The 27,695-nt window shown below is 36.6% G+C and overlaps 4 protein-coding genes across 6 annotated transcripts; all 4 read left to right on the top strand.

Moving 5' to 3' along the window:
• Nucleotides 1–45: 45 nt before the first annotated feature.
• LOC116735438 (intercellular adhesion molecule 3) lies at nucleotides 46–9,775 on the top strand. Its single transcript, XM_032587355.1, has 5 exons — nucleotides 46–239; nucleotides 2,578–2,850; nucleotides 4,757–5,074; nucleotides 5,743–6,006; nucleotides 6,244–9,775. Exons 1-5 carry the CDS (start codon nucleotides 77–79, stop codon nucleotides 6,366–6,368), a joined length of 1,143 nt encoding a protein of 380 aa, XP_032443246.1. The 5' UTR covers nucleotides 46–76; the 3' UTR covers nucleotides 6,369–9,775.
• Nucleotides 9,776–14,843: 5,068 nt separating this feature from the next.
• LOC116735440 (intercellular adhesion molecule 1-like) lies at nucleotides 14,844–17,963 on the top strand. The gene is made up of 5 exons (XM_032587357.1): nucleotides 14,844–14,992; nucleotides 16,077–16,343; nucleotides 16,429–16,761; nucleotides 17,563–17,817; nucleotides 17,907–17,963. Exons 1-5 carry the CDS (start codon nucleotides 14,941–14,943, stop codon nucleotides 17,912–17,914), a joined length of 915 nt encoding a protein of 304 aa, XP_032443248.1. The 5' UTR covers nucleotides 14,844–14,940; the 3' UTR covers nucleotides 17,915–17,963.
• Nucleotides 17,964–19,027: 1,064 nt separating this feature from the next.
• cmc4 (C-x(9)-C motif containing 4 homolog (S. cerevisiae)) lies at nucleotides 19,028–20,934 on the top strand. 3 transcript variants are annotated; one of them, XM_032587358.1, is made up of 4 exons: nucleotides 19,029–19,117; nucleotides 19,195–19,254; nucleotides 19,323–19,514; nucleotides 20,233–20,934. In XM_032587358.1, exons 2-3 carry the CDS (start codon nucleotides 19,197–19,199, stop codon nucleotides 19,457–19,459), a joined length of 195 nt encoding a protein of 64 aa, XP_032443249.1. In that variant the 5' UTR covers nucleotides 19,029–19,117; nucleotides 19,195–19,196; the 3' UTR covers nucleotides 19,460–19,514; nucleotides 20,233–20,934. The 3 variants fall into 3 exon arrangements, with proteins under 3 accessions (XP_032443252.1, XP_032443249.1, XP_032443250.1); XM_032587359.1 differs by having other exon boundaries at nucleotides 19,061–19,079; XM_032587361.1 differs by lacking the exon at nucleotides 20,233–20,934 and having other exon boundaries at nucleotides 19,028–19,117; nucleotides 19,323–20,149.
• A 925-nt stretch (nucleotides 20,935–21,859) lies between these two features.
• cdc37 (cell division cycle 37 homolog (S. cerevisiae)) lies at nucleotides 21,860–27,075 on the top strand. Its single transcript, XM_032587356.1, has 8 exons — nucleotides 21,860–22,184; nucleotides 22,413–22,694; nucleotides 24,063–24,168; nucleotides 24,269–24,384; nucleotides 24,590–24,712; nucleotides 25,523–25,705; nucleotides 25,802–25,873; nucleotides 25,961–27,075. The coding sequence occupies exons 1-8, from the start codon at nucleotides 22,077–22,079 to the stop codon at nucleotides 26,096–26,098; spliced, it is 1,128 nt and encodes a 375-aa protein (XP_032443247.1). The 5' UTR covers nucleotides 21,860–22,076; the 3' UTR covers nucleotides 26,099–27,075.
• Nucleotides 27,076–27,695: the final 620 nt, after the last annotated feature.

The following is a 27,695-nucleotide window of genomic DNA, read 5'->3' as shown; positions in this document are numbered from 1 at the left end:
TCGTTGACTCACGAAACTGAGCTTTACGAAATGCACGTCAACGCACCACATTTGCTTTTGCTTTCAATGATTCTCAATGGTCTGGGACGGAGCAGAAACGCCATACCGTAGTTCAATCTCTCCAGATATAGGTGGAAGTTTGTGTCACCATAACCGTACTTCCCTTCGCTCTGAACGCCCAGCAGTGCCTAAAACCACGATGCGGTTGTTTCTGTTCTTCGCCTTTATGATCTACGCAGGTAACTAAACCTTCATTTCTGCTTTTCTTGACTGCTTCTGCTGATACAGTAAGTTACCTCTGGCATTGTCACATAAGAGCGTCGGTTTTCATTTCTCAGCCTACGCCCTTGTTGTATTCTTTCTAAGGAACACCAGGATACTCGTTTTAATACTTCTGAACTGGAATCAGATTTTAATGACTACTGATTTCATAAACTATGCAGTAGCTTATAGAAGAGACAAAACGTATGGAAAATGTATCGGTACGTAAATTTGCAGCGCAAATAAACGTATGCAAGGTATGTCATAAATCATTGTCATTTGTTGCAGACCTTCAACAGCTGTCGTTAGTTATTTTTAATTTACACACTGCTGAGAAAGTTCGTTGCCTTTTAAAGAAAACCTGAATATGTAAGTAATGAATGCGCTGTTCCCCGGAAGAATTAAAATTACCCTTGTTTGCCAGAACTTATTTTTCAAAGTACTAGAAAACCTGAGAAGATCAAGTGATGCAGTTTGGAAAGTGAGATGTTGCTTAAAATAATATTTCAGCAACACAAACACTTCAGGATACTGGATATTTAGTCACTATGTTTATTGCTGTAAAGCATACTGGCTTGAGTTTTCCTTTGGATTTTATAGAAAATCATGTCATTAAGGTGAAAACATGTTGCTCTCATGCTGTCATGTTGTGAAAGGTTCTATGATTTTAAGCACATACCATAGCCACTCATTCAATTAAACCTTTAGTGATGCAGCATTCATATAGACAAGAATTTCTTACTTTGCCTGAGCCAAATATTTTAGATCAGATCATGTTAATTTAGGACTGACCCCCAAAACGCAAAAACATTTACAGACTTTTTTTTCCTATGCTAATGGGTTTTCGAAGTTTCCCTGAGAGGGTACCACATTCTCCAAGACAGTCATACCAAAAGCATGATGTTCCAACCTGCGAACCTCAAGTTGAGCATGGTGTTTTATTCTGTGGTGATATGCAGAATAATTTTTCTTCCAAACATGGTTTGTGCAGCGTTGCCATTGTTTCACAGGCTTCTGGAATTTTTCTGCACCAATTCTTAATAAAAAGCTTCAACTTGTTTTTTTTTTTTGTTTTTTTCCCTTCAGCAGTGGAGTCTTTTGCTCAAACTGTGCATATTGGCTATTGTGGCTAAGTGGAAGGTTTCTTATTTTAAAACTGTACCTGCTCTTTCCAGGTCTTTTTGAAGCTCAGTATTTAATTCTAAATATTTGATGAGAAAAATCTTGATGTATTCTTTATTTATGTTTGCCACTGTATAATCACAATGACTGTGGTTGTAAGTCAATGTATTTATTACATGTATTTCATAATGACAATAAGAATTATTATTGGTGATTGTTATGACTGTGTCAGATATAGCTGTAAGGCTGCAACTAACAATTATTTTAATATTAGATTATTCTATTGATTATTCTGATTAATTGGATTGAAACTGACACATTCTTTAGATTTATCATTTAACCACGTATAGGCTTATTTTATGCAGGCTTATTTTATGCAGTAGTAGAAATTCATTAAAATAAACAAATCAATTCAATTCCTTTTTTAAAATAAGAAAATAATCATTTTCTTGCTTAAAATGCAATAACATAGCATTACTTTAGTGTGTTTGATCATTTGTAGCAAAGGATGAATCTGCAGCTAAAAATACTTCCAACATCTACCTGTAAAAAACTCAGCTTATTCTACTTGATTTAACATCTATACTGCATAATCTGATTATTATTTTTAAATTTACCAGTTAATAATTAGATAGCGAAATGTGATTAATAGGAGGGGTTTTTTTCACATAGTTTGAATAAGGGGAACCTATAAAATTTCCACTTGAGCCGTTCTGAATAGGGGAAGCTATAAAATTTCCACTTGAGCAGTTCCGAATAGAACATAGTTAAGGACGGTCATGAATAAGAGGAGGATGCATGTTGAAATGTGCAAGAGGAGATGAGTTACTTTGCAGTCATGGTTTAATAACTGGGTTTAGCAGTTGCTCAGGTGTCCCAAGTTAGTAACCAGTCTTGCAGAACGGGTAAGTGCCCAAACTAACGACAAGAATACTGCAGGTGTCCTAATAATCATTTGTACAGTTTTGTCATAATTACTTCTCTGAGTGTGGCGTTATTTCAGCAAATGACCTGGTTTTGAGTATGTATACTCCAGTTAACGATGAATTAATTGCTAAATTAGTTGAAGATTATTTAAATTATAGATTTGTCACGACTAATCCGATGAATCATTTCAGCCCTTATTAACCGTTTTAAATGGCTGTTTGCACAGTAAAAACTTTTACCTAATTTATGTGAACTGTATCCTTCTAGGAAAGCGTGCACATGGCTGTGAAATTAAGTTCACTCCCCCGATGGTTTATGTGGTATTTGGAGGTTCTACGTCAGCCAACTGCAGGACAACATGCAACAATACGGACGGGATTGGCTGGGAGTCTTCATTTGGAGGAACTGGTCTTATGGAGGGACTCTCCACTTTAGATGTGAACCTTGTCAAGGTTAACGACTGGAATACTGAACCAAAATGTTATACTATCTATTCTGATGGTACCCAGGATATTTTAGTGCTACCAATTACTATTTACAGTAAGTAAGCTGGATAATATATGTGACAATCTTATGTAAGACGCTCATATATATCTGTACATACTGTATATATACAGTATATACAATGAATGCATACACAATGAATCTGGGAAGTTGTATGAATTAATCTCTTACCCCAATTATGACAATGTAGAAAAAAGGCTGAATGTTTTATAAATTAATTAAAAATGGAAAACTTAGAAATCACATTTACGTAAGCCTTCAACATGAAAATTTTAATTCATGATCATCCTGATCACCTTGAGATGTTTCTACAACTTAAATGTAGAAACCACCTGTAGTAAATTCAGTTGACTGAAAAGGCACACCGGCTGTCCATATAAAGTCCTACAGTGGACACTGCAGGTCAGATCAAAAATACCAAGCATGGTATCAAAGAAATTGTATGTAGACCTCTGAGACAGGATTGTCTTGAAGTAGAAGTCTGGGGAAGGATGCATAGCGGTGTGTGCTGTTTTGAAGGTCCTAATGGTCTTAATCTCAGTGTCCTCCATCGTTCATAAATGAAATATGTTTGGAACCATCGGGATTCTTCTTGAGCTAGTCGGCCATCTAAACTGAGAGATCATGACAGTTTGACTTGGTTAGTGTTGTGATTTAAGCTCGACGGACCCAAAGCGTGTGAGCACACGAACAGGAAATCAGCCAACACAGAATAATCAGAGTTTACTTTTTTTATTCTTTTTTAGCGCTAGAAAAGAGAGACGCTTACCCTCACAGGCTAATTTGTTGTGGAGTGAATATAACCGAAATTATACAGCATCTGCTCAAACACGGAAGACACATTGCTTATATCCTAAAGTCCGCCTCCTGGTCTGCTGATGTGTTACGTCACTAAAGGTCCTCCCAGTGGTCATCCGATGCTCGGCACTAACTAAAGTTAAGTTTCGTTTCTACAGTAAGTTTCCATATGAAACAAAAGGCTTTTGTGCAGAATCTTTGTGTCCGTAGATGTGTGTGCGTGCATGTATGGTGCGTGTCTGGAGTAAACGTCTCAACATTAGTCAGGAAGGTAACCAAGAACATACTGGTAGGGTGTCCAGAAGAAAACAACTCCTTAATAAAAGGCACATGGAAGGATTCTAAGGCCATGAAGAACAAAATTCTGTGGTCTGATGAGAACAAGTTTGAACCTTTTGGTGTGAATACCAGGCATCATGTTTGGAGGAAACTAGGCTTAGCTCACCACTAGGTCAGTACAATCCCTACAATGAAGAATATTGGTGTCAGCATCATCTGTGGGGATGTTTTGCAGCAACAAGAACTGGCAGACTAGTCAGGATAGAGGGAAATATGAATTGAGCAATGCACAGAGACATACTTGATGAAAACCAGCTCCAGGGTCATCTAGACTTCAGACTCAGGTGAAGCACACTGTAAAGATCTCACAGTGACTTCAGAACGAATGTAAATGTCGTGTGGCCAAGCCAGAGTCCAGCCTTGAATCTGATTAAACATCTCTGGAAAAATCTGTAAATGCCTGGCAGACGTCAAACTTGATTGAACTGGAAACCTATAAGGAAGAATGGGTGAAACTGCATAAGGACGGGTGAGCTAAACTTGTGGCCTTATATTCAAAAAGACTTGAGGCTGCAGTTGTTGTCAAAGCTGGATCAACATATTATTTAGTAAAGACTGTAAATACTTGCATAAATGTGATTTCTTGGTTTCTATTTTTAATAAATAGAAACTAAAAATTTGTACATGTTCATAATGGGGTATTTGCATGTAGAATTTTGAGAAAAAATATTAATTTGATACAATTTTGAATAAGGCTTTAAAATAACCCAATGTGCTGTAATACTTTTCATATTAATATAGATTGATAAAAAAAATCTTGTTAATGTTCTAATTTACTTTTTTCCTGTATCACTTTTTGTTGTAGAAATGCCAAAGAAGGTATTTATGCCAAAGCCTCCGACTCTGATGGTCGATAGTAAATATCATCTCTTACAGTGCTCAGTTTTTGATGTTGCACCAGTAAACAGGCTTGTCATATCCTGGCACAAAGGAGATGAAATGGTCCATGAGCAGAAGTTTGAAGGTACCGATCGACGTCCAGTCAATAAGTCTGTTGAAGCAACAGTAGACATTGTTGCAGAGGATAACGGAAAGAAGGTCTGGTGTGAAGCAAAGCTAGACTTACCAGCAGAACAAAGTCCTCAGCCGATGCGATCAGAGTTGCATGAATTAACAGTTTACTGTAAGTTTAAATATTCTCTACCTGAGTGAAGTTGCCCCCCCCCCACCTTCTTCAAATCAGATCAAATTGGTGTCAAACATCTGTGCTACGTTTGTGCAGCAAAAATTTTCGTTTGTGCCGCTATCATTTTAAAGATATAAAGAAATGTTTCTAGAGGTCTTCCTCAAATCAGACGAAATAGGTGTCAATTAACTCAACTACGTTTGTGCTGGTTTTTGCAGCAAAAATTGTCGTTTGTGCTGCTTTGCCTTTGAAGATACTAATGAAAGGTTAAAGGTCAAAAGGTCAACCAGCCCCCCCACTTTTATGAAATCAGACAAGATTTGTGTCACACATTTTGCACAAACCAGCACAAGCGTAGTTGAGTTAATTGACACCCATTTCGTCTGATTTGAGGAAGGTGGGGGGCCTGGTTGACCTTTGATGACCTCTAGAAACATTTCTTTATATCTTTAAAATGATAGCTGCACAAACGAAAATTTTTTCCTGCACAAACGTTTGACACCAATTTTGTCTGATTTGAAGAAGGTGGGGGGGCCAACTTCACTCAGGTATATTCTCTTTGTCTGTTCATCAAAAGGAGTCATTTTTGCAGCTAAATGTCAGTCTGTCTGTATTTTTAATTCCTCTTTTTCCTTCTCTCTACATAATTTAATGCTCGTCATCAGATCCACCAACTTTCACTGAGCCTAAAAATGAGACCCTGGAAAATGTTGTTGGTACAAAAATATCTTTGAACTGCACGGCTACAGGAAACCCTACTCCAGTTTACAAGTGGAACTCTGCAGACTCTACACTAAAGGGGATGCAGGGGCAAAATGCTACTGGGTCGATTTTTACTTTGGAATTTAGGACTCCAGTAGTCTACAAATGTGTAGCCTCTAATGCTGCTGGTGAAAGAACCAAATATTTCCATCTCGACAAACCTGAAGGTAATCACATCACTCCAGCAATCTTGGACTATCTTTTCCTTCTGCATACTGTTTGTCAATAACCCTCCATGCTACTGTTCTCTATTAACTGGAGACCACTGCTGGGGCTTCATGTACTCTTTGCTGTAATCCTTATTTTGGGATGTGTAGCTTATCATAGACAAAGACATTATTCTTTTGCAAGACCAGAAGGTCTGTCCAGAGTGAGAATATAACAAAAATTCTCATCTCCCACAGGGAATTATACCACCATGGCAGTCCTGTTGGGAGTATTTCTGACTCTGGGAGCTGTGATCATCATCATTGGTGCCATTTTTGTGACAAGAAATGGATTGTGTACTATCCCAAGAAATATCTATTAACCTCCTCCCTCCAGTTCAAAAGAAATCTGACTTTTGCATAATTTAATGTTGGATGACTTTACTGTAAGATTTTGTCCTTGGTGAAACATTAGTTCATTTTAGAACTGAGTGCTTTTATTTTTGGTGCATGTTCAGGGTCTGTTTGTACATGCTTGGCTCTGTAGTTTTAGAAATGCTGAATTTGTCTTCTGCTTTTAAGATTGCCAAGTTATTATGACTGTAGAAACAAACTTCCTTTTCTGGTTGCACTAAGGGTTTAACTGTGTTTCTTAACTTTAATAAAGCTCCACAATCACAAGCTTAGTACAGAATTGTGGCAAACTTACTTCAGGAAATTATGGACATTCAAAGTCTTCTCTGGGATCAGTTTTTCTTTTCAATTAACCCATTTGTATTTCAGGTTGCAATAGCCATATTGTGTTAAAGTGTTACTTTGGCTTTTTGTGTTGCATTACTGCCCATTTGACACAAGACTGGTTCTCAGATGCATGTTGTCATGTTCGCTGGTATAAAAAGGTGTTGCATGCTTCCAACACTGAGCCAAAGCTAAAAGCACAGTACTTTTTTCATCTCCCAAAAGTCAAACACCTTCTATTACTATTAAAATGTTAGCTTTTATGAAAATATTCTGTGAAGATTGTAAAGTGGTAAAGTGCTCTAAGTTGAAGCTCCAGCATCGAGGAAGTTGCTATTTCGAGGAAATACTGAGGAAACAAGTTTACCCATCATGATGTCGCAAGCTGAAATGTCTCAACCTGCTAATAAAGTTTTCTCAACTTTTCAAGTGTTGGTGGAATTTTCACCTCACCAGGTCTTTATCCCTTTTCATGCACCTTGCAGTTTCACTAGAAACTTTAGTATCTATAATTCTCCAGCCCAATTTTCTGAACACGTTAAAGCACAATTTGGAACATATAGTATCTTTCACTCATCTGCAACAACCTCTTTTGGACCAGCTCTGGGTAACTTCTTCCTTTAGCTTATCATATTGACTGTCCTACATTTTTTGCTAATTAATTGACTTAAATGTCAATTAATGAATGTGTGGCTTTTTGAGTTTCTGTGAGGCTGCCGTTCACGGCATAGGCACTTCCCCTTTTTTGTTTTTGTTCAAATACATTATAACATTGTTACTTGAAGTTTGCTTGCTTGTTGTGCTGTTAAAAGCAATTGTTTGCACTTTTCAAAGACCATTTTTAATGAACATGCAACAATATGTTACGATTTCATCCCTATCACAAGCACAGAGGTTGTTTTTTTTAACTCAAGCCCTGACTAAAAGATGGTTTGAAAATGGATAAAGCAAGCTAAGATTAACTTTTTAATATGACTTTCACAAAGCCCCATCCTCAATTCTGTAAAAAATATCTAGCCTATGCTGTAAAACCATCTCTGGGAAACAACCAGATTAAATTATCTTCACCCGCTGAGAAGAGTGCAAAATTTGTAGAAGGAACCTGATTGGTTCAAAATGTGTGTGGCTGAGGTGCAGCTTAGTTTTTTTTTTGTTTGTTGTTTTTCTCTTCTTTTTTTTCCAGCTCCAACCAAACCAACTGTCTTCTCTTTGATTTGGACATGATTGTGGTTGTTAATCTATGATTTCAGACTCATTTTAGAGCGAAACTTGTGTAACCTTTCATCAAAAATCTGAGAATTTCCAAGTTGGATGTTTATTGTATTATATTTTAGCCTTGACTTGTTAAATTTATGTATTTTCATTTAAGTGTAGTGGGTCAAATTTAAGGATTTCTTCTTTGTTTTTATTTGTAAATTTTGTTTGGACGCTATCTAACAAATCTCCAGTAATGTTACTCAGCACAACTCCATGCAGTGTAATTGTTTTTATTCATTTTTGGAACATGTACAAATTGTGAGGTTCTGCGATTTACGTTTTTCATTTTGATGTTTGCTGTGTTGCGCCTTGATAATATTTTGCACTGAGTAAACCTGCAAACCATGCAATATCCTATTATATACTAACATGTTTTATTATGAAACAACAAACCGATAAAAGAAAAATATTTTTTTGTGAAATCTAAGTTACGGTAATTAAAACAGTTTGGTTTTTATCAGTGTTCTTTTACATCAACTAAATTAAAAGGTTGAAATATTTTGTCGTCACTTGTGAATAGCTTCAAGTAGAACAGATTCAACAAATGTTTCCTTTCTCCACTTTGTCAGTCCTTACCTCGCTCTATCTGCCTTATATAATTAAGCACTGAGTCAAATGTCAGGATAACATAGAGGGGTTTGTGTAGTTCTGTTTTCAACTGGTACAATAAAGCTTTTCTATTATCATTACTATTGTCTTAAAACTGACTTATTTTTCTTCTGTCATTTCCAACAGACTTAGCTGAAAAAGGGAGTCAATTGTTTTTGTATTTTCTGTGTTGCTATAACAACCTGCCAAGTGGGCTTCCCCACTGATGGAGTTCAAAGATAAAAGCTTTACTATCAGAATATTTATCCTGCGAACTTGTTGGGGCATATTTAAAGCTATGAGTAATGTGAGAATACACACAAGTAGTCTGCAGGCGTCCAAATTGCGGCGCGGGGCCCATTAGAGGCACTCTGTATGATTTTATGTGCCGCTCAACCATAGTTCAAGAATGACATAACTTTAGTTTGCAAAATCATTTGATTGGTGCAGATACAAATGTGTCGGGGTACAATTCTCACTGATTAGGATATTCTACAGTTTTTTGTTGATGTAAACATTAAAATAAATGTGTTTTCACAATTTTTGCAAAAATAAATAAATAAATAAAATTTTGTGGCTCTTCAAAATACTTCCAATTTAACATTCTGGCCCTTTCAGTTATACAAATAAAAATGAGGTGTGATGGAAATGTTGATACTATAGCTTTATTGTACCATTTGTTTCCTGTTATATCTGCTGTGTTTTTGTACTCCTGCAAAATGTGTTTTTCTGTTAAAGAAGTTTCCAGACTTCAGGCGCAGGCGCTTCTGAAGCTGTGACAACATAAGAGAACTGAAATATCCTGTGCAAAATACATGTCCTTGCAGTTGCCATATATGGAATGCATTTCCTGTACTTGCCTGTGCTGTTGAATTATCACTGTGAAGACACATCTATGCTCTGAAGAGAATAAATATTTAAGGTCTGGAAGCTCTCGTTGGAGGAAGCCTGCTAAGAACAGCTAAGTCTGACACTCTTCTCCCCTTTTGCAAAAGACAAGCATTTGTGTCCTTCTGATCTTTTCAAAGTTCATTTGAAGAATAAACCTAACGAGGTGTCCCTCCAGTGTCCGGGCCTTGGGAGGGAAGACGTCTCTAATCTTCATCCACAGCGGCTCATCGTCTCTGACGGCTGTTACCAGCGCCAGATCTTCTACCGGGGTCTGAGCGCCAATGATTATTATTTGTCCAATAAACTATCAAATAGCTACTTTTTCTCAGTGTGAGTCTTTCCAGGTTGAGATGCTTAGTCATCATTTGTTTCCGGGGGGGGGGGGGGGGGGGTTGCAATGGAATGCATGTACTATGATTCTTCACAGACAATCAGAATGAAACTTAGGGAAGCTAAGCATTAACTGGATGACACATCTATGAGGAAATTACATGACTCTGACTTGGCTCTCAGCAACCCAGTTCTTTCCAAAACAAGTTCAGACCCACTGCAGCCACTTAAGTGGAAGAATCAATGTTCATCACCAAGTAGAATGACATGGGTTTAAATAAATCCCATAACATTCTACTGCTTTTAAAGTGTCAGTATTACGTATTTTCCAGGCAAATAGTGCCACCACCTGGCAAGGTGTCCGATAATAGACAACATCATCAACTTTTTATCTTTGCTTTGTGCAAGAACAACAATGACGCGCCTCTGTATTTTTTCCATTGTAATCTTGTTCCTGGGTAGGCTAAGGGTTTTCTTGCCTGTGCAGAGACAGTAAGTTTATCTTTCTTATAATGGGTTTTGGGGAAGTTAGAAAATTATTGGTTTACAAGATTGGGCTATGAGACATGCTGCATTTAAATCTTGAGGAAAAACAGACTATATTAAAAAAAAGAACCAAAACTATATCTATTAAAACGTTTAGTTAAGCCCCTGAAAACATAAGCTTAACTCAAAGTTACATTATCTCATTATTTCTTTGTGTGGAGGAAAAGATTAAAACGTTAGAGCATTTATGTGTGGAATTTCCATGTGAAGCATGGTCAAATCAAATGTTTGCAACTGAAATGTATTTATCTATATGATTAGATTGTATGAGATTTCATTCTATGCTTTTGTATAACAACTGGGCTTGTTGGTTCCTTTAAAATGTCTTAAAATATTTGTAGTATATTGTATCTGTTTTTGTGCAATAATACTTCTGCTTTGGAATAACCATTAAACAACGCCTAAGGGAATTACTAACAAAATTAGTCATTTAGATCAAAATGAATAAGTCAGGACATTTGCTTGCAGGGGCTCTGCGACTATTTCTTGAGAATCAGGAAATTATCACCAAAATAACTTTCAGTCTCAGCTGTTGTTCTATGAATACCTGCCAGTTGAGGTATGCCAATAAAGTGTTTATCTTGCACTGAGTAAACTTACAAAACAATATACTTTCTGTGATACCCTTTGTAGGTGCTACATACTGAAATGGTTCTAATGTAAAATAATTTGTGTATAAAATCAATTTGTTTAAAGCACAAAACTGTTTTTGAAATTGTTCATTTATGACAAAATCTAACTCTAATTAGCAATTGTTGTTGTTGTTGTTTTTTTTTTTTTTACATCAGTGTCGTTTTACTTCCACTAAGTTAAGAGGTTAAAATATTGTGGCATCGCTCTTTTGTGTTGTGAACATCATTAATCAGAACATAGATTTAGCAAATGTTCAGTCCATTGCCTCTGTCAGACAGCCTTACATTAAAAATCACTGCCATCTATTGTTTAGATCCTGACATCACTGTGAATGTAAAGAATCTCCTCTCTTCCCCTGATAAAATAAAACTTTTTTTAAAAATCATTTCTGCCTTCAAACAGTTTTCCCTTGCCATTTCCAACAATAAAAAAGTAAGTCAACTGTTTGTATTTTTTTTTTCTTGTGTTGCTATAACAACCTAGCAGATGAGTTGAAAGATAAAATCTTTCATACTTTCAGTATGTTTATCCTGGAGACTTGCTGGGGCATATTTATAGCTGCAAGGAATATGAGAATATACACAGTAAAGCACAGCTGTCCAAATTATGGCCTGGAAGCCATTTGTGATTTTGTGTGTTGCGAGGCCATAATTCAAGAGTGGCATAACTTTGGTACAGATATACATAAAAAATATTAGGGTACAATTTTCAATGATTAGAATATGGTGTGCTTAATTTATTGCTGAGGAGGTACAGATTTTAAAAAAATAATTAAAGTAAAATGTGTTTTGCAATTTTTCCAAAATTCTAGTTTGTAGAATCACATTTTCCAGAATTATCAGGACACTATCTTAGTTAATAAGTAAAATATGTTTTGGTTTTTTTATTTATATAAAGGGTCTTATGTTCAGTTTGTTTGACAACTTGCTCTAATAGTTGATTCTTGTAAGCAGAAAAATGTTTGGTTCTTGACACTTTGAGTTTCAATTTACAAAATTCACATCAACACACCATAGTGGGCTATGTTTTTTATGATTATCTGCAGGCAGCATCTACCAGTCATGTGCTTCAATACAACCTCCCATCTGGGAGGATGCCTCACTAGGCATGAATATAAACTCTTTTAATATATGTACTATTTAAAAAACGTGCAAGCTGGCTGGATTGTGGCTATCTAATGCATGCTATATTTTGATGTGTTGTATAGCTCAGCTTCTAACCCATTTACTTTGGGTTTTAGTGTTCCTGGAGTCTACAGATGTGTAGCCTCTAATGCTGCGGGTGAAACAACCAAATACTGTATTTCAACCTCATTGGACATAATGGTAATAGAGCCCTACAAAATAGACTGTTTTATCAAACACAGATCAATTTTTATGTTGCAAGTCTGATTCGGTGTGGTGACAACAAGAGTGTAATAAAATTTCCTCTTTCCTACAGGAAAATGAATTATCTTCACAATACCACTGGTTTGCTTGTTTTTCTTACTCCTTGCAGGTAGTGTAGCATTTCTGAAGCGGAATAAAATATTTCCTTTTACCAAAGGATAGCCAGAACCTAGAGTTTATTATAGCTTTTTTATTTTATTTTATTTTTTGCTGATGCACTGGTACTCAAGCTTTAGTGTTAAAATTAATCTGTTATCTGTTGAAAGCTGTTTTACATCTGATAAACATATTTCCTGTGTAAACCTGTGAGTTTATTGGGGCCTGCCATGCAAAGCAATGGCGGGAACCTATTACTCTACACCCAACAAAGAGTCTCTTTAATCTTTATTTTTCTTCCGTAACCGTTAATGCGGCTCATACCGCTGCGTGCACACCTACAAATGAGGTATCAAAACGTGCAGAAAATTCACGCCATTGGAGCTATTACTTTTGGTGGGATTTGGGCTTAACGTGGCGACATAATTCGCAAAAAACTACGAAAAAAACCCCATTATAAGTCAATGGGAAAAATCTGTTATACATGGTATTAGTTTGGCCCTTTCAAATGAAGCATACTGAAAATTTCAAATTAAAAGCCTTGACAATTTTTAGATCAGGTATTTGCTCTTTTGGGCATTATGTGACGTTTTTATCCAAAGCACTGATACACATAGGATTAGATTGGCGCATTGAAATGAAGCTTAACAAAAATTTCAAAATAAAAGCCTTTAATATTTTTAAATCAACTACTTGTGTTTTGAGCATTATATAACTAATTTAACCCAATGACTATTAGACATGGGATTAGTTTGGCCCTTTGAAATGAAGTTTAACAAAACTTCCAAAATAAAAGCCTTGACAAATTTTTAAATCATACTGAATGGTGCACGTCCACCTTACTTAACGTTCTTGTGATTCTCCACATGCTATTGATTACATTGCAGCGTTCTTTAGCATCGATGCTAATTTCTAGCATGACAACGCCGGGCCCAAACCGACGGGCACGCTTTGGCAAGCCCCGGTTAAATCTCTTCAGAAATTTTCTAGTTTCCTGTTATATTTCTGATGGAAAGTATTTAATGACTCTGTGGTAACTTTAATGAGCAAGAGGCACTAACCACCTTGTTTAAGATGTTGAATTAATAGATTTTTTGGGGGGGGAGGGGGTTCAAGCTTAAATTTTTACTTAAATTTTGGGTTAAACTAATGCTTTAGCTGTCTTCTGTAATTGTGAAAAAATTGAAAGAGACAGATTTCTCAAGTACATGTAAATTCTCAAATAATAAGAAAATGTTTCTCGCAGACAGGGTTGGACTTATTTCTGCATTTTTGCTTCCTTATTGGCTTTGTACAAGTAAGCAAACATTAAAATAATATAAAACAGAAAAAACAAGTATAAATTAGTCCTATTTTAAATTATCTGTAAAACTAAAGGTTAACATATAACTGAGCCAATTTCTGTTTCAGTGACCTCCTTAAGCGGAATACTGATTGAGGCAAAGTCAAAACAGCGTCTGTGTTTCCTTGCCCCCCCTTTGTCAGTCCCTCGAACCCTTTTCTCTGCTTCTTTCAGGCAGCCGTACAGCACTAAGCCATACTAATTAGATCCTAACATAGTGAATGTAAAGAGGGGAATGTGTTATCCTATAAAAAACAATACTTTTTTATTATTATTTTTGTCCTTAAACTGTGTCCTTTGAGTTATTCTCTTGTCATTTCCAACAGAAACCTAGGTGAAAAGTAGGTCAACTGTTTGTTTATGTTTCTCTTGTGCTGCCATAGCAACCTAGCAGATGGGCTAAAGCACATCAAGACAAAGAGTTAAATGATAAAGATTTTACAATAGAAATGTTTATCCTGGGGACTTGGTGGGGCATATTTAAAGCTGCAAGTGATGTGAGAATGCACACTGTAAGGTGTAAAGTTTCCCAGCTGTCCTCTCCACGCATACATTAAAAATCATCTGTTTTTTTGGGTTTTTTTGCTCTCTTGCACCACAGTTACACTGAGAGCCGATATGCTGTGCAACATTCTGGTCACAGTGTGAGTCTTACAAACTCATATGCTGCAGCAGACCAGCTCTCCTGCCTGCTGGGACTTAACAAAGCATGAAGGCCTGAGGCAGGCTCAAACAAGCGTGCAAGAGGAACTGAAAACAAGCTATTATAAACAGCTTTTTATGAGACCTAAAATAAGCGCTAAAATATTTTATGACTTCATTTGTTTTGTGAGTGCAGTTGAAATAGCAAATTGTCCCTGTAAGTGTCCTAGCTGTAAGTGTCCGGTGGGTCAGGTATTCCTGTTGCACATCTACTGATGTATTTCAAAGCTTTTAATTCAATATGAAAGAAATAATGGGCTGTGTTAACTTTCCCACTCTTCCCCTTTACTTTTCCCCTGTTTTACCCCCTCCCATCTGTAAAGTCAGCTGGGAGGGATCTCTGCTTTCTTCCAACATAGTTCCCTGCAGAGTTGCCAGGGTGGTTCAAGTTGGAATTTTCTGTCAGTCGACGACAACTTAAAAAAAAAAAGAAGAAACAGTACCATGGGAAACAACTTTCTTATTTGGATACTCGTACTTTGCATGTTTTATAAAGGTAAGAAGTTGTGGACTACATGTTTATTCTCAATTGTTTTGCATATAGATGATGTACAGGACAGAAATGTTGATGTAAAGGTGATGCAAATGAAAAAGTTAGGACTAACAGTCGGACGCATCAAGTTTATGGTGGGATTAGTGAATGTTAAAAAAAAAAAAAAAGTGAAAAACTTAGACAAAAGCTAATTTGTGTTAAAATTATGATTAAACCCATTATTTTAGACTCTCCGTGGAATGGTAGTTTTCATTACCAGTGTGGTGAAATTATTTCCTCTTACAGATTTCTTCTGTTTTTAACATAGACGTTTCATAAGGTCTAACAAGATGATCAAACCTGGAAAAATTTACTTTTTAAATGACTGTTTTTGTAAGGGAAAAAGGTATTCAAGCAAACTTGACCCTATGTGAAAAAGTTAATCCGCCTTTCTGGTCCCACCGTTAGCAGCACCACATGCCATCAAGCATTTGCAGTAACTTGAAATGAGAGTTGTAAATACTCTGGAGAAATTCTGGTCCACATATCTTAGTGAATTTGTTTTAATTTACCAACTTTGGAAGGTTCTTTGAGATAAAAAAGAACATTTCAATAAAATTTAAATGTGGTCTAGTGACCACAGGTGTCAAACTCCAGTCCTCAAGGGCAGCTGTCCTGCAGTTTTTAGATGTGCCACAGGTACAAAACACTGAAATGAAATGGCTTTATCACCTCCTCCTTGTGTAGATAAGTTCTCCAGAGCCTTGCTAATGACCTAATTAATCCATTCAGGTGTGGTGCAGCAGAGGCACATCTAAAAGTTGCAGGACAGCGGCCCTTGAGGACTGGAGTTTGACACCCCTGGACTACACCACTCCAAATCCTTGTTTTTGTGTGGTATTTAGGTGTAAACTTGATGATTTGATGATCCACAGTAGGACAGTGGGTCACTGTCCTACTGCATTACCCATTAAAATGAATTGAGTATTTGTTTATACCTGAGACAATTAGGTGTGAAAAAGAAATCAAAAGCATAAAATCTGTAAGGGGGTAGATTCTTTTTCATGACACAATATCGCTTACTGGCAACTGACGCTGTCTCCTCCAGTGTCAGGAGAAGGTTGCTCCCTTATTCTCAAGCCATCCAGGGTTGTGGTGGGCTTCGGGGAGTCGGTGACGGTCAGCTGTGAAGCCACACGCCCAGTTCGTGTCCTGGGCTGGGAGTCGGCCATCGGTGCGGTGCACACGCAGGAGGACCGGTCTGTCCAGTGGAAGGTAGACAGCCTTATTGAGTGGATAGAGGAGCCCATCTGCTATGGGGTTTTTTTCACAGCTCCGAGACAGTGTGAGGAGAAACTCAACCTTGTTCTTTACAGTGAGTCAGCTCTTGACATTAGCATATGGTTGCAACTTAAATTAACTTATTTTCCTGACTAGAAATATGTGTGTTATTTACCTAGAAACTCCAGACAGCATTTCCATCAGGCAGGCGAACCACACTGGCCCCATGGTGGAAGGAAAAGAGTACCAGCTGCTCTGTGAGGTTCAGAATATAGCTCCTGTTCAGTACCTCACACTGAGGTGGTACCGAGGTCAGACTGAGGTCTATCAGCACTCCTTCTCTGACCTCACATCTTCTTCCCCCGTACAAGTGTCCTCTATCCTCGTCATCACGCCAACAAAAGCAGAAAACGATGCAGAGTATAAGTGTGTTGCGGAGCTGGACCTTGGACCAGAGGGACCGCAGCCGCCTCCCACTCTGGCCTCAGAGCCCCTCGCTGTGTCCGTATACTGTGAGTTATGTTATGTATGTATATGTATAAAAAACTTTATAGACCAACACAAGGTAGAGCACAGATGTGAACTCAAAAGAAAATGTAACATAATAGGATCTATGAACTTAGAATCTCACCAGGATTTAGGTCTGAACTTTGACTTGGCCATTCTTTCATGAGTTTGTCAACTTCCTTTAACAATGAATAGTGACAACTTTACATTTCTACAACTTTAGAAATGGGTTGTTATTTAAAGAACAAACAAAAACAAATAAACAACCACTTCATTTCTACTTTTAGCTGTTAAAATCGATAAAAGAATAGAACACTTGCCAAAAAAGAATGGATACATTTTTATTCCAAGTGGATGGCGATATTTGTGAAAAATATAACAGATATAAACGGATGATGAATATTACTTGCACTTTGTCAGTCTGTTGTGGAAATTCAGAGCAAATATTTCATGTAAAACTTTCAAAGCTTTTTAAACCTTTATTTGTTATATTATCTGTATTTATATGTACTAGTTATATCTTCATCATTTTACCCAAAGCTTTTAAGAGCCAATGTGGACACTTGTGCTATGGACTTGTGCCTTTTCAGATTTTTATTTGTAAAGATTTTTGAACACTCTATCGTTTTCTTCTGCTCAGCATTCACTTTGTGTTGGTCTATCATGCGATTTACAATTAAATATCCTACCTTTTTGGACTGAAATGTGAAAAAATGGAAAAAGTTCAAGTTCTATGAACACTTTTACACAGCAATGTGCATACATGCTGAAAATTAAACACCGCTATTTTTTCTTTTCCCTTTTAGTTCCCCCAACATTTCTAAGTCCTGAAACAGAGGTGTTAGACTTTACAGCAGGAGCTGAAGTCATCTTAAACTGCACAGCCATGGGAAACCCTGGGCCTGTATATAGCTGGCAGTCCATCCATCCCACAGAAGAGAAAATGAAAGCAGAAGCTGTTATTACTTCCTCCTCGCTGCTCCCAGGCACTTACACATGCACTGCCTCAAACACGCTGGAAAAAAAGAGCAAGCAGTTCATTATCAAAGAAAAGATCAAAGGTAAAGGGAAGATTTACATGTTGCTGCGGTTATTAAAATGTTCCAAGCTCTGCATCCTAACCCTGAAATCTCCTTTTGCTTTTGCTCAGGTGTTTGAAGCCTGCTATTTTACAACGGATCAGTTGGCGCGCTGTCTGACTCACAGGGAAAATTCATCTGAACTGATTTAACTGTTGTTGCATTGAAGATGGAAATTATGACACTATGACACATTTATGATTCAGCAGATGTTGATGAGGATCATGTTACCCTCCAGAGTTAGATACCATAGAGAAAATGTTATGTTTGGTAACTGTCATTTATATATATACTGCTCAAAAAAATAAAGGGAACACTTTAAGTGTTAAACACCTGTTTAAGTGTTCCCTTTATTTTTTTGAGCGGTGTATATATATATATATATATATATATATATATATATATATATATATATATATATATATATATATATATATATATATGATTTAGGGTAGATTTCACATTTTAAAATTTACATGTGATGTTTGTTGTATAGTAAATATTTATGATAGTGTTATTTACCTACTAATTTAATGAATTTATGGAACATTTCAGACACACACCCACTATTGGCACTAAAATGAATAGCAGCAGGGAATTGCTGTAAATACGAGCTGTTTCTTGGTTTGATTTTCTTATTGTTATCAATAAAAATAAGGTTTTTACTAACTGCTTCACTTACTGATGATGATGCCTTTTGTTTTTGTTAGATTACTAATGTCAGTCTTGGGTTTTGTTAAGCAATAAAGTCCAGCAGTACATGAAATGATGTAATGCCTTCTAATATAATCACATTTGTTCATCGTTTCTGTTTCATTTTCAGCCTGTCTGACCCTCACTATGTTTTAGATGACTAATCAGTACAGTGATTGTCTAATTTTAGATATCTGCTGTGGTAAAGTGATAATTCACTTTAAAATTGGTTACTGAGGCACATGTCTTTTAAAGATGTTCTGCTTCTTACTGTAACAAAAACAATAATTTGTTTATTAAGTTATATGAGCTATTAGTATAGTGGTCATTTTAGCTCATATAGGTAATTTAAGTGTACAGCTTTAAATTATAAAGGTTTTGTCATGCACACATATTTGCCTAAAAGTTTACAAGATTTTTGAAATGTTTAGGCTCTTTTATTTAAAGGTTCTATATGTCATCCTGCCTCCCTCCACAAGATGTCGCCCTTTATTTATTTTTTAAAGTGACGACTCGCTGTCGATGTGTCACATGACCAAAACAGTGTAGAGGTAAGACGTAGCGGTTAGCCTCAATGTTATCTACAGAGGTGAGAGTCACTTTGAGTCCATTACCATGTTCTTGAAATATAACATGTTATAAAATGCGTCTTCGACTCATTTTCAGAAATGCCACAGAAAGATCCGTGTCAAAAGCAGGCATGCGCCATCCAGAAGTGTTTACAAGGTGCTTCAGATGTTGTTTTAGCCTTAAGCCTATGAGGATATCTGACTAACTCCTTCCACATCCTGCAGCTAATAAGTACATGGAGAGTATGTGCGAGGAGGTGATCCGAAACATGCGGCGGTGCTGTGAAGTCCACAGGGGAAACTCGACCTGCTGCTCCGGTTTTAAGGACTCCAAACCGACTGAAAACAAGAACGAAACATAAATCACCCGTTCTCCGTTCCGTAGTGGTAGACAGCTCCACTACAACAATATAGCAGGTCTGTGTCATTCTGAAGCATGCTGTCATTTAGAAAGGCCACTAATGAGAAGTATAATAAACGTTTAACTTTAGGCAAACCTTTCTCAGTGTAGATATTTAGACTTGACATTTCATAAAACTACACCATGACGAGCTGTGAGGTTTAATCGTGACACCTTCCTGTGACATTACTCATACTTCTGCCATTTTGTTAACACTCGTTCAAGTTGTTCAGGGGCGAGCTTGTGCGTGTCAGAAATAAACAAGTTAGACAGACTTGGAAAAAAAAAAAACTTCGCTACTCTCATAGGGGTTTTTCATCAATATTCTCTATACCAGTAGAGGTACGCCTTAGTTAACCTCAGAACATTGGAATATTAATATTACATTAGACCAATCTCTTTTTTCCATAAAGAATTGCTTAAAGAAACTGGGGGAGGGTGCTAGTGTCTATCTACCAACAGATAACTATCAGCAGTCTTCTTCCTGACTGTCTTAACAACGCCTTTTATTCATCTCTGGTAATATTCAAGCTTTCTACCTAAATGGTTTTCAGATTTTCATCAGCCATAATCCTTAATATTAACAAAAATAAACAGGTGAAATATATCAGTGAATCTATTAAGGTTTTAATAAATCTTTTTGAACTGACAACTTATTGAGCAAATTTTTTGAATTGTCTTTAGAGATTTTGTGTTTTGTATTTTATTAATACCACAATTTCTGCTTTGTTCCAGACCTCAAACAAGGTGATGCAAACAGAAGGAATCCTTTCATCAAGTGTCTCCCTTGTTCTTGCTGGTGGTTAGCTCCAGCAGTTTATTCAATCTGGACAGACAGCCAGTCCGTCACTGGGCAACAAAGAGACACACATGCGCACACTTATACCCGATGTAAATGTAGACAGACTGAATAACCTAACAGTTATGTTTATTGTACTGTGGGAGGAAGCTGGAGTACCCAGAGAGAACCAGCAAATACACGAAAGACCATGCAGAAAGACCCAAGACCTTCATATCCCTACTTTATTGTTAGGATTTTGGAATTTCTGCAGCATTTTCAAAAAAAATTCTAAGGAAGATATGGGGGGATTATTTTTTGGGGCCTTGTAAATCGTGTTCATTTGTAAACAAAACAAAAATAGTTTGACAAAGTACCTTCTAGTCTTCTTACTGTATTTATAATTTGAAGTTATTTGTTTTATACCCACATTATGGGGCTAACCCCCTCAACTAATTTAACTAATTGGAATTAAAGTTCAAATATAGAAGGTATGAAACCTTTATTTATATTTTCTATATATGTTTACCATTATTAAATTTGTACTTTTATTACCTGACAAACTCTTGTGTAATTGAAAAAATACATATGTATTGGACATATTAAAACATGTGCATTTCCACACTTTAAATTTTAAGATAAATATTTTGTTCCATATCTTGTCAGTGTGTCTGTATCCTTTTGAACTTAGAAATTGAAATAGAAACTAACACTGCACTCATACAGGAAAATAAACATTTTGTTTCGTTTCCTAAAAAACATTCTGAAGTTTGAATAGGAACACAAAATGTATTACTCGCAACAAATGTTGAAAGGGTAATTCCAAATATATATTTAAAAGCCTAGCTCCTTTATTTTCTTTTTGACTTAAAAAGGTATATAATAGTTATATTATGAGATTTTTTTTGTTTAATTTTGTTTGTAAGAAATGTCAACTGTGCATCCTCCTTTTAGTTTTTCTATAGTTTATGTTTCATTTATGTTTTCAATAGAGATATTTATGTTGCACACATTATTAGATGCCGAACCTCTAATAATGTTCATCTATAATGTTAATCTAGAATCAGTTTATTGCAATTCTGCAATAACTGTCTTTAAAATAGGCTTATGTCTGTTTATTCATTATAATTATTTCATTTTTATTATATTCTATTTAAGAACTGGATAGTTAAACTAAATGCCATTTTTAAATAATGTATTGAAAACAGTTTTGGTACGGCTTTATAACAAAGAATATCTGTTTTAACTTAAACAATAATAAGTTAAAAGCAAATTATGATTAACTAAAACTTGTTTTATGTGCTCATCTTTTGTAAACGACCTAAAATCTTTCTGCAACTCTAAAAGCTCTGCCGCAAGTTTTTTTGTTTTTACCGTTTTTTGACAAAATAATTACAAAAAAACCCACAATCGTGTCTCTACCTTTTTATTTCTAGAGACAATATTTAAGATTTACCAACAAACCGTACGGCATTTTGTTCCAAATATGTTCTGCTCTGCGACGCCATACCTTACGTGCATCTGACGGCCGACGTGATGACGTAGAGCGGAAACTTGCAGGAGCGATTCTTTCTAGAATTCTGTAGCTGCATCTAGCTAGTAGTCGCTAGGGAGGTCCAACTGTGATTGCTCTGGGAAAAAAAAAAACAGTTTGTTTCAGCTAACTCACATTACTGAGACGTGCCTCCACATCGAGATTTTTTGCTGCGGAATTACATTTTCTAGTCAAGTTTGTTTAACCTTCCAACTTATCCGACTTGTAGGTGGCTAACTTGGTTAGCTTCGTGTTGTAGCTGGTAGGATGTCCAGGATAGACTACAGCGTGTGGGACCACATTGAGGTCTCAGATGATGAAGATGATACCCACCCTAACATCGACACACCGAGCCTCTTTAGATGGAGACACCAGGTACAGTTTAAACTCAACTTGGCCTCAAGTAGTTAAGATATTAATGTTGATAATCTTACTTGTCTGGCCAGACTGCACATACATTCTGTTTGTTGTCTTGCTCCTAACAAATCACCGTTACTTATTTCAACCAGGCTTAAGTATTTAGCCTATATTGGTTGAGTTGCAACTCTATGAAAATAGGTGACTCTGCTGGATGAACATAAAACTTTTATTTATGACTTTCAGGCTCGTGTGGAGAGAATGGGAGAGTTTCAGAATAAAGGTGAAGAAATCAACAAGAGTCTAATGGAGTGTCGGCGTAAGCTGGCAGAGACGCAGAAGAAACTGCAGGAGCTGAGCGTCGCCTCGTCGGATGATGCCAAAACAGAGCTGAACAAAGTCCAGGCGGAGGAGAAGAAATTAAAGAAAGAGGAACGAGACTGGTCGAAGAAGATGGATGAACACAGAAGAGAGGAGAAGAAGATGCCCTGGAATGTGGACACGCTCAGCAGAGATGGTTTCAGCAAGGTGACACAGATCAGTCATGCTACTTTAAGCAACACGTGATTTTCAGCAGCAATTTCCCACAATCTGATGTTTTATGGGTTTATTTTATCTTCAATGTTTAAAAAATCTGAACACTCTAACAATTTACTTAGTAAAACTGTCGTTATATCCTTTGAACTGGTAGTTGTCAAGTGGTACAAGTGCTTGCAAACAATAGTGTGTCTTCCTTAAATTGGTCTCTGTTTTTAATACAGAATCAATTTATTGTGCTGCTCAAAATTTAGCATGATTCTAGTTGATTTTTATTTTTCAGTGTTTCCTTTATATTCTAAAAAAAAGACATTCATAATATCAGTGTATTAATAGATGATATTAACATTTATGTAGTTTGTCTTTATAACAAAACATGATTTTTGTACTTTTTCTTGGTACAACAGCACTGATCTGTGATTTTTGACCTATTTTCAATGTCCAGGTCATGTGGATCTTTGAAATGGTGATTTTCGCTAATTTAATTTTACTTTAAGAACTGTCATACAGCATTCAAAATATTTCTCTCTGCCCCTCCTTTAAGGAATGCTTATTAATCATTGTTTCAGGAGCGGAGGCATTGGCACACTTTTTGTCAAACATAGACAGAATAATTTTGAGTTTACGCTTTTACTGTCTTTAACATTTTACATTAAAGATTGATGCAATCAGTGTTGCTAACTATGAATAGGAGACTCTCTGTCCTTCCTAGAGAATGTCAATTTTTACCTTAACTTGATATGTTCTGAAAGGCTGCCAACATTTCTCATATTTTAGCTTTTCTGTTGTCTGCTGAAATTGATCTCCAGGTCAGTTTCCTCCTTTGACAATTTACCAAAATGTTCCCTCGGTCTGTCAAGATGACGCCGAATGGCAGGCGACTCCTTTTTGTACGCTGGAAAGACGAGTGTGAAATGGTCCAAACTGCAAAGCACAAGACAGCAAAGGAGCTAAGCAGCCAGCAACTACCAAAATCTAATGCTATGTTGCAACAGCCTGAACGAAAACCAGATTTATTGAAAATACACTTTGCTTTTAATTAGCTTCTTACATCTACTTTTAGCCTCTCCTGTCTTTGTTTCTAAACACCCCATTGACCAAAAAAAACAGCTGACTCTGAGTCAACTCCCTTCAGTAAGACCATGCAACCCTGGATATCTTTAACAGTAGGAATATTTTTAGTTTAAAGGAGTGATATGTGAGATAAAGGATGTTCTAGACGTTATTTGTGCACTAATACTTGCACCACTGACTTGAATAAATATAGATTATGGATAGTATCTTTAACTTCCAGCTGTTCAAACAGTGACAAGTGCTACTGTTGACATGTTTTTTTATTTTTCTTTGCACCGTTGACAGAGTATCGTTAATGTCAAAGCTGAGGTTGGACAAGAAACTGAAGAGGAGAAGGAGCAAAAGCATAAAACCTTTGTGGAGAAGTATGAGAAGCAGATCAAACATTTCGGTAAGGGCCACTGACAACCATCAAGTCGTTTTGTCTGCATAAATGTATTCCTTGTTACAGTTTGGAAGTAGAGATGTTTATTTGTCACTGCCTAATTTAGGGATGTTGCGGCGTTGGGACGACAGCCAGAAGTACCTCTCTGACAATCCTTATCTTGTATGCGAAGAAACTGCCAATTATCTTGTCATCATGTGCATTGATCTTGAAGTGGAAGAGGTAAGCATTTTTCTTTTTCTTTACTTGTCCACATTGCTATTATTGAATTGTGTTTTACTCTCAATTCAATAATAGCAGTGATTTAAATATAAATAAGATGTTATTTAGGGTGTCATTCAGTAATGCCCTTCCTTATTTCCCTCAAGCTGTTTTCCCTTTTTATCTCTACATGACTCTTTTCCAAGTGTGAATTCTTCTTTTGTAGAAACATGCACTGATGGAGCAAGTGGCTCATCAGACTATAGTGATGCAGTTCATACTTGAATTGGCAAAAAGCTTGAAAGTGGACCCCCGTGGCTGCTTCCGTCAATTTTTTTCCAAGATCAAGGTAAGTAGGCGGTTTTGTTTAACCAAAAAAACACTGATCATTTAAAGCTGCACATTAAATGCTAACCAGAAGATACTGTCACTGAAAAGTGATAATTCTTTTACACAAAGAACAATTGCAAACCCACTAATGTTTGGGTTTTCTGCATTTAGAATATGTCTTTATGTTTCATGAAGGTTTTTCAGTTTATTCTTTAAATTTCGGATTTCTTCATCGCTCATTTTCAGTCTTTCACATATTAGGAGAAAGACTGAATTAGGGATACCCTGATATGAAAATTTGGGTCGATATTGATATCAATATTTTTTATGGCTGACCTATATTTTATATATTATTTATGGATATTTCACTACTCTCTCAACACCTTGAAAAAAAATTACACTACTGACTTCAAAGTATAAAGAAGTCAAACTTAAAACAAATCAATGTGCTGCTATAGATATCTAAAATATGTGTCTTCAGCATTGGAGCAATGTGTCAACCTTAAGATGATTCCATTTATCTGAAAATGGTTAATTATCAACAATTAACTAATTAGATGTGACGAAACATCTAATGGCTAAAGAGCAAACTTTCAAAATGTTCACTTAAAAAGATTTCTGGGATGTCTGGCTCTTTGGGAAACAAATATGAAACAAACAAACGCAGAAACAAGACTTTTGAACATCGGTGTGCAGTTTAACTCCTCTAGTTTTTGAACAAAACTGATTAAGTTCCTGTATTCTTTTCAAAGATTCAGTCAAAATCCCTGATAATAAGTGTGCTGGAAAACCTTAAAACCCAGTTTTTGTACTATATGCATTTAATCAGACGGCCGATCAGCAGTACCAGGATGCATTTAATGACGAGCTCGAGTCATTCAAGGAGCGAGTTAGAGGAAGGGCAAAGATCCGCATAGAGAAGGCCATGAAGGAACTGGAAGAAGAAGAACGACAGAAGCGCCTGGGACCCGGTGGACTCGATCCCGTTGAAGTCTATGAATCTCTGCCAGCTGTAAGTTCACCATTCACCAGCGACCCTATTGGTCTTGTTGGTATTTGCTTTTTGGAGGAAATTCTTGAGTTTTGTACGGCATGTTGACAATTGCAGGAAATGCAGAACTGCTTCGATGAAAAAGACATCCAAATGTTACAAGACGTCATCAGCAAAATGGACCCAACGGTAAGTTATTTTATTTTTAATCAGTTGTCTTTCTGAGAATTAGGTTTGCATTTTGACAAGCTCTGGTTTACATTCACATAATTGTAGGAGGCAAAACATCACATGAAGAGATGCATCGACTCTGGGCTCTGGGTCCCTAATGCCAAGGTGGATCTGGAAGGAAAAGATGAGGAACCCACCTATGAAGAGGTGAAACAGGAGCAAGAAGAAACAAAGAAGGAATGACCAGATTGGCCCAACTGATTTGTTTTCCTTTTTGGGTTTTGTTTTTGCAAATATGCTCACCCACTGTATTGCAACTCCCATTATGTGTACGATTAGTTCGCAGATGAATGAAATAACTTCTTTGAAAATGTTTTGCTGAGATATATGGGAAGAATGTTCACGTACCAACACAACCTGGGGGTATCAGTGACCCCACCTGGACATGAAAACGTTGATTGTGCTAAAAGTCGTCACTGAAGCTGTGTCCCTTCATTTATTTGTACACGCTTGTCCAAGTATCATCCAACATGTCTGCTTTCTTTCTGCCGATGTAGAGTGCAGACTTTTCTGTGCTTTTTTTGGGACAGTTTTTTTTTTAGTGCAAGAGTTTTGTTTTAGCTTATACACATAATTTGACATTTTCTACTACCTTCTTGGACTAAACGTTAAACTGTGTCCACTTATCTAAGACTTTGTGTCAGTGTATGCTTTGTAATTTGAAAATACACTTAAAATGGAAGTTAAAAGGAAGAGAGAAGGGCATCTTGTAGTAGTGTAGTAGGGTAAAAGACGTTTCATCTACAGAAAAATATGGTCATGCAACAAATAAATTGATGACTCTTCTTGGCCTCAAATAGAATTACAGCCAGTGTTTTCACGATGTTTTTGCTTATGCCTCTGCTCAATGTAGCCAAAATCTAAACGTGTGCTTCTCAAGGTTTACTCTTTTTTCCCCCAACGTCTTGAGAATAGTTGAAAAGATGGAGCAAGAGTTCATTCAGTCCAAAGACCTGTCATTGGCCTTTATCAGATCATGTGGCACTGTGAATGGGTTCTCAACTCGTACTCATGCTTTTGTTTTGACAACTAGACTACTCGGACATTTGCATGTTGTAGCTAATGGCTCAAAACACTCTTATGTTTATGTTGGCTTAGTCATAAAAAACATTGATTGATTTTACTGTAAGCGACTAAATAAAACGAATCCTCGTGGAAAATGTGGGCTGTTTTCCTCCGGTAGTGTCGGGGTGAGGAGGTAAGTTGTTTATACGGACTGAATGGGAAAACCTGACTAACACCTGTACAATGTAATTAGCTTCTGCCAAGTAACATAATACTGCATCATAATCTTAGAGTGCTGTTAGGGTTTCACAATAGGTGGGCGATGAACTGCATGGATGACAGACAGCATAAACAAAAAGGTGTACAAACTGGAAGCTTAACTGAAACGGTTGGTGCTTAATGGGACGCTTTCTGGAGCTGGTTGAGTTTTTGTCAGGAGGAATGGTCTGTTTGAAGTGTTTAAGATGAGGTACAAAATGTAGGTATGGAAATGTATAAGGATGTACTCAAAGCAAAAAACCATCTAGTTTCTCCCACAGATGATTAGGATGAGTAATTTCAAATTAAATTTCCCTTGCATGTTATTAAAAGAGAGATCCCAAATACGGAAAGCATTGTATTTTTATTTTTTTTTACAACATAGTCATAGTTCTTTATCCCTCTACGTCATTAATGTGTTTTTGTTAGACTTTTTAGGTAATAGTTATTAGAGAGTGTATTTGTAGCAGTATTAGCATTTGTTTATAGTGGTATTTACAGAGTAAAAAGTTATATT

Source organism: Xiphophorus hellerii, chromosome 16, assembly GCF_003331165.1.
Source record: "Xiphophorus hellerii strain 12219 chromosome 16, Xiphophorus_hellerii-4.1, whole genome shotgun sequence".
Lineage (NCBI taxonomy): Eukaryota > Metazoa > Chordata > Actinopteri > Cyprinodontiformes > Poeciliidae > Xiphophorus > Xiphophorus hellerii.
This window is presented reverse-complemented; position numbering and strand designations above follow the sequence as displayed.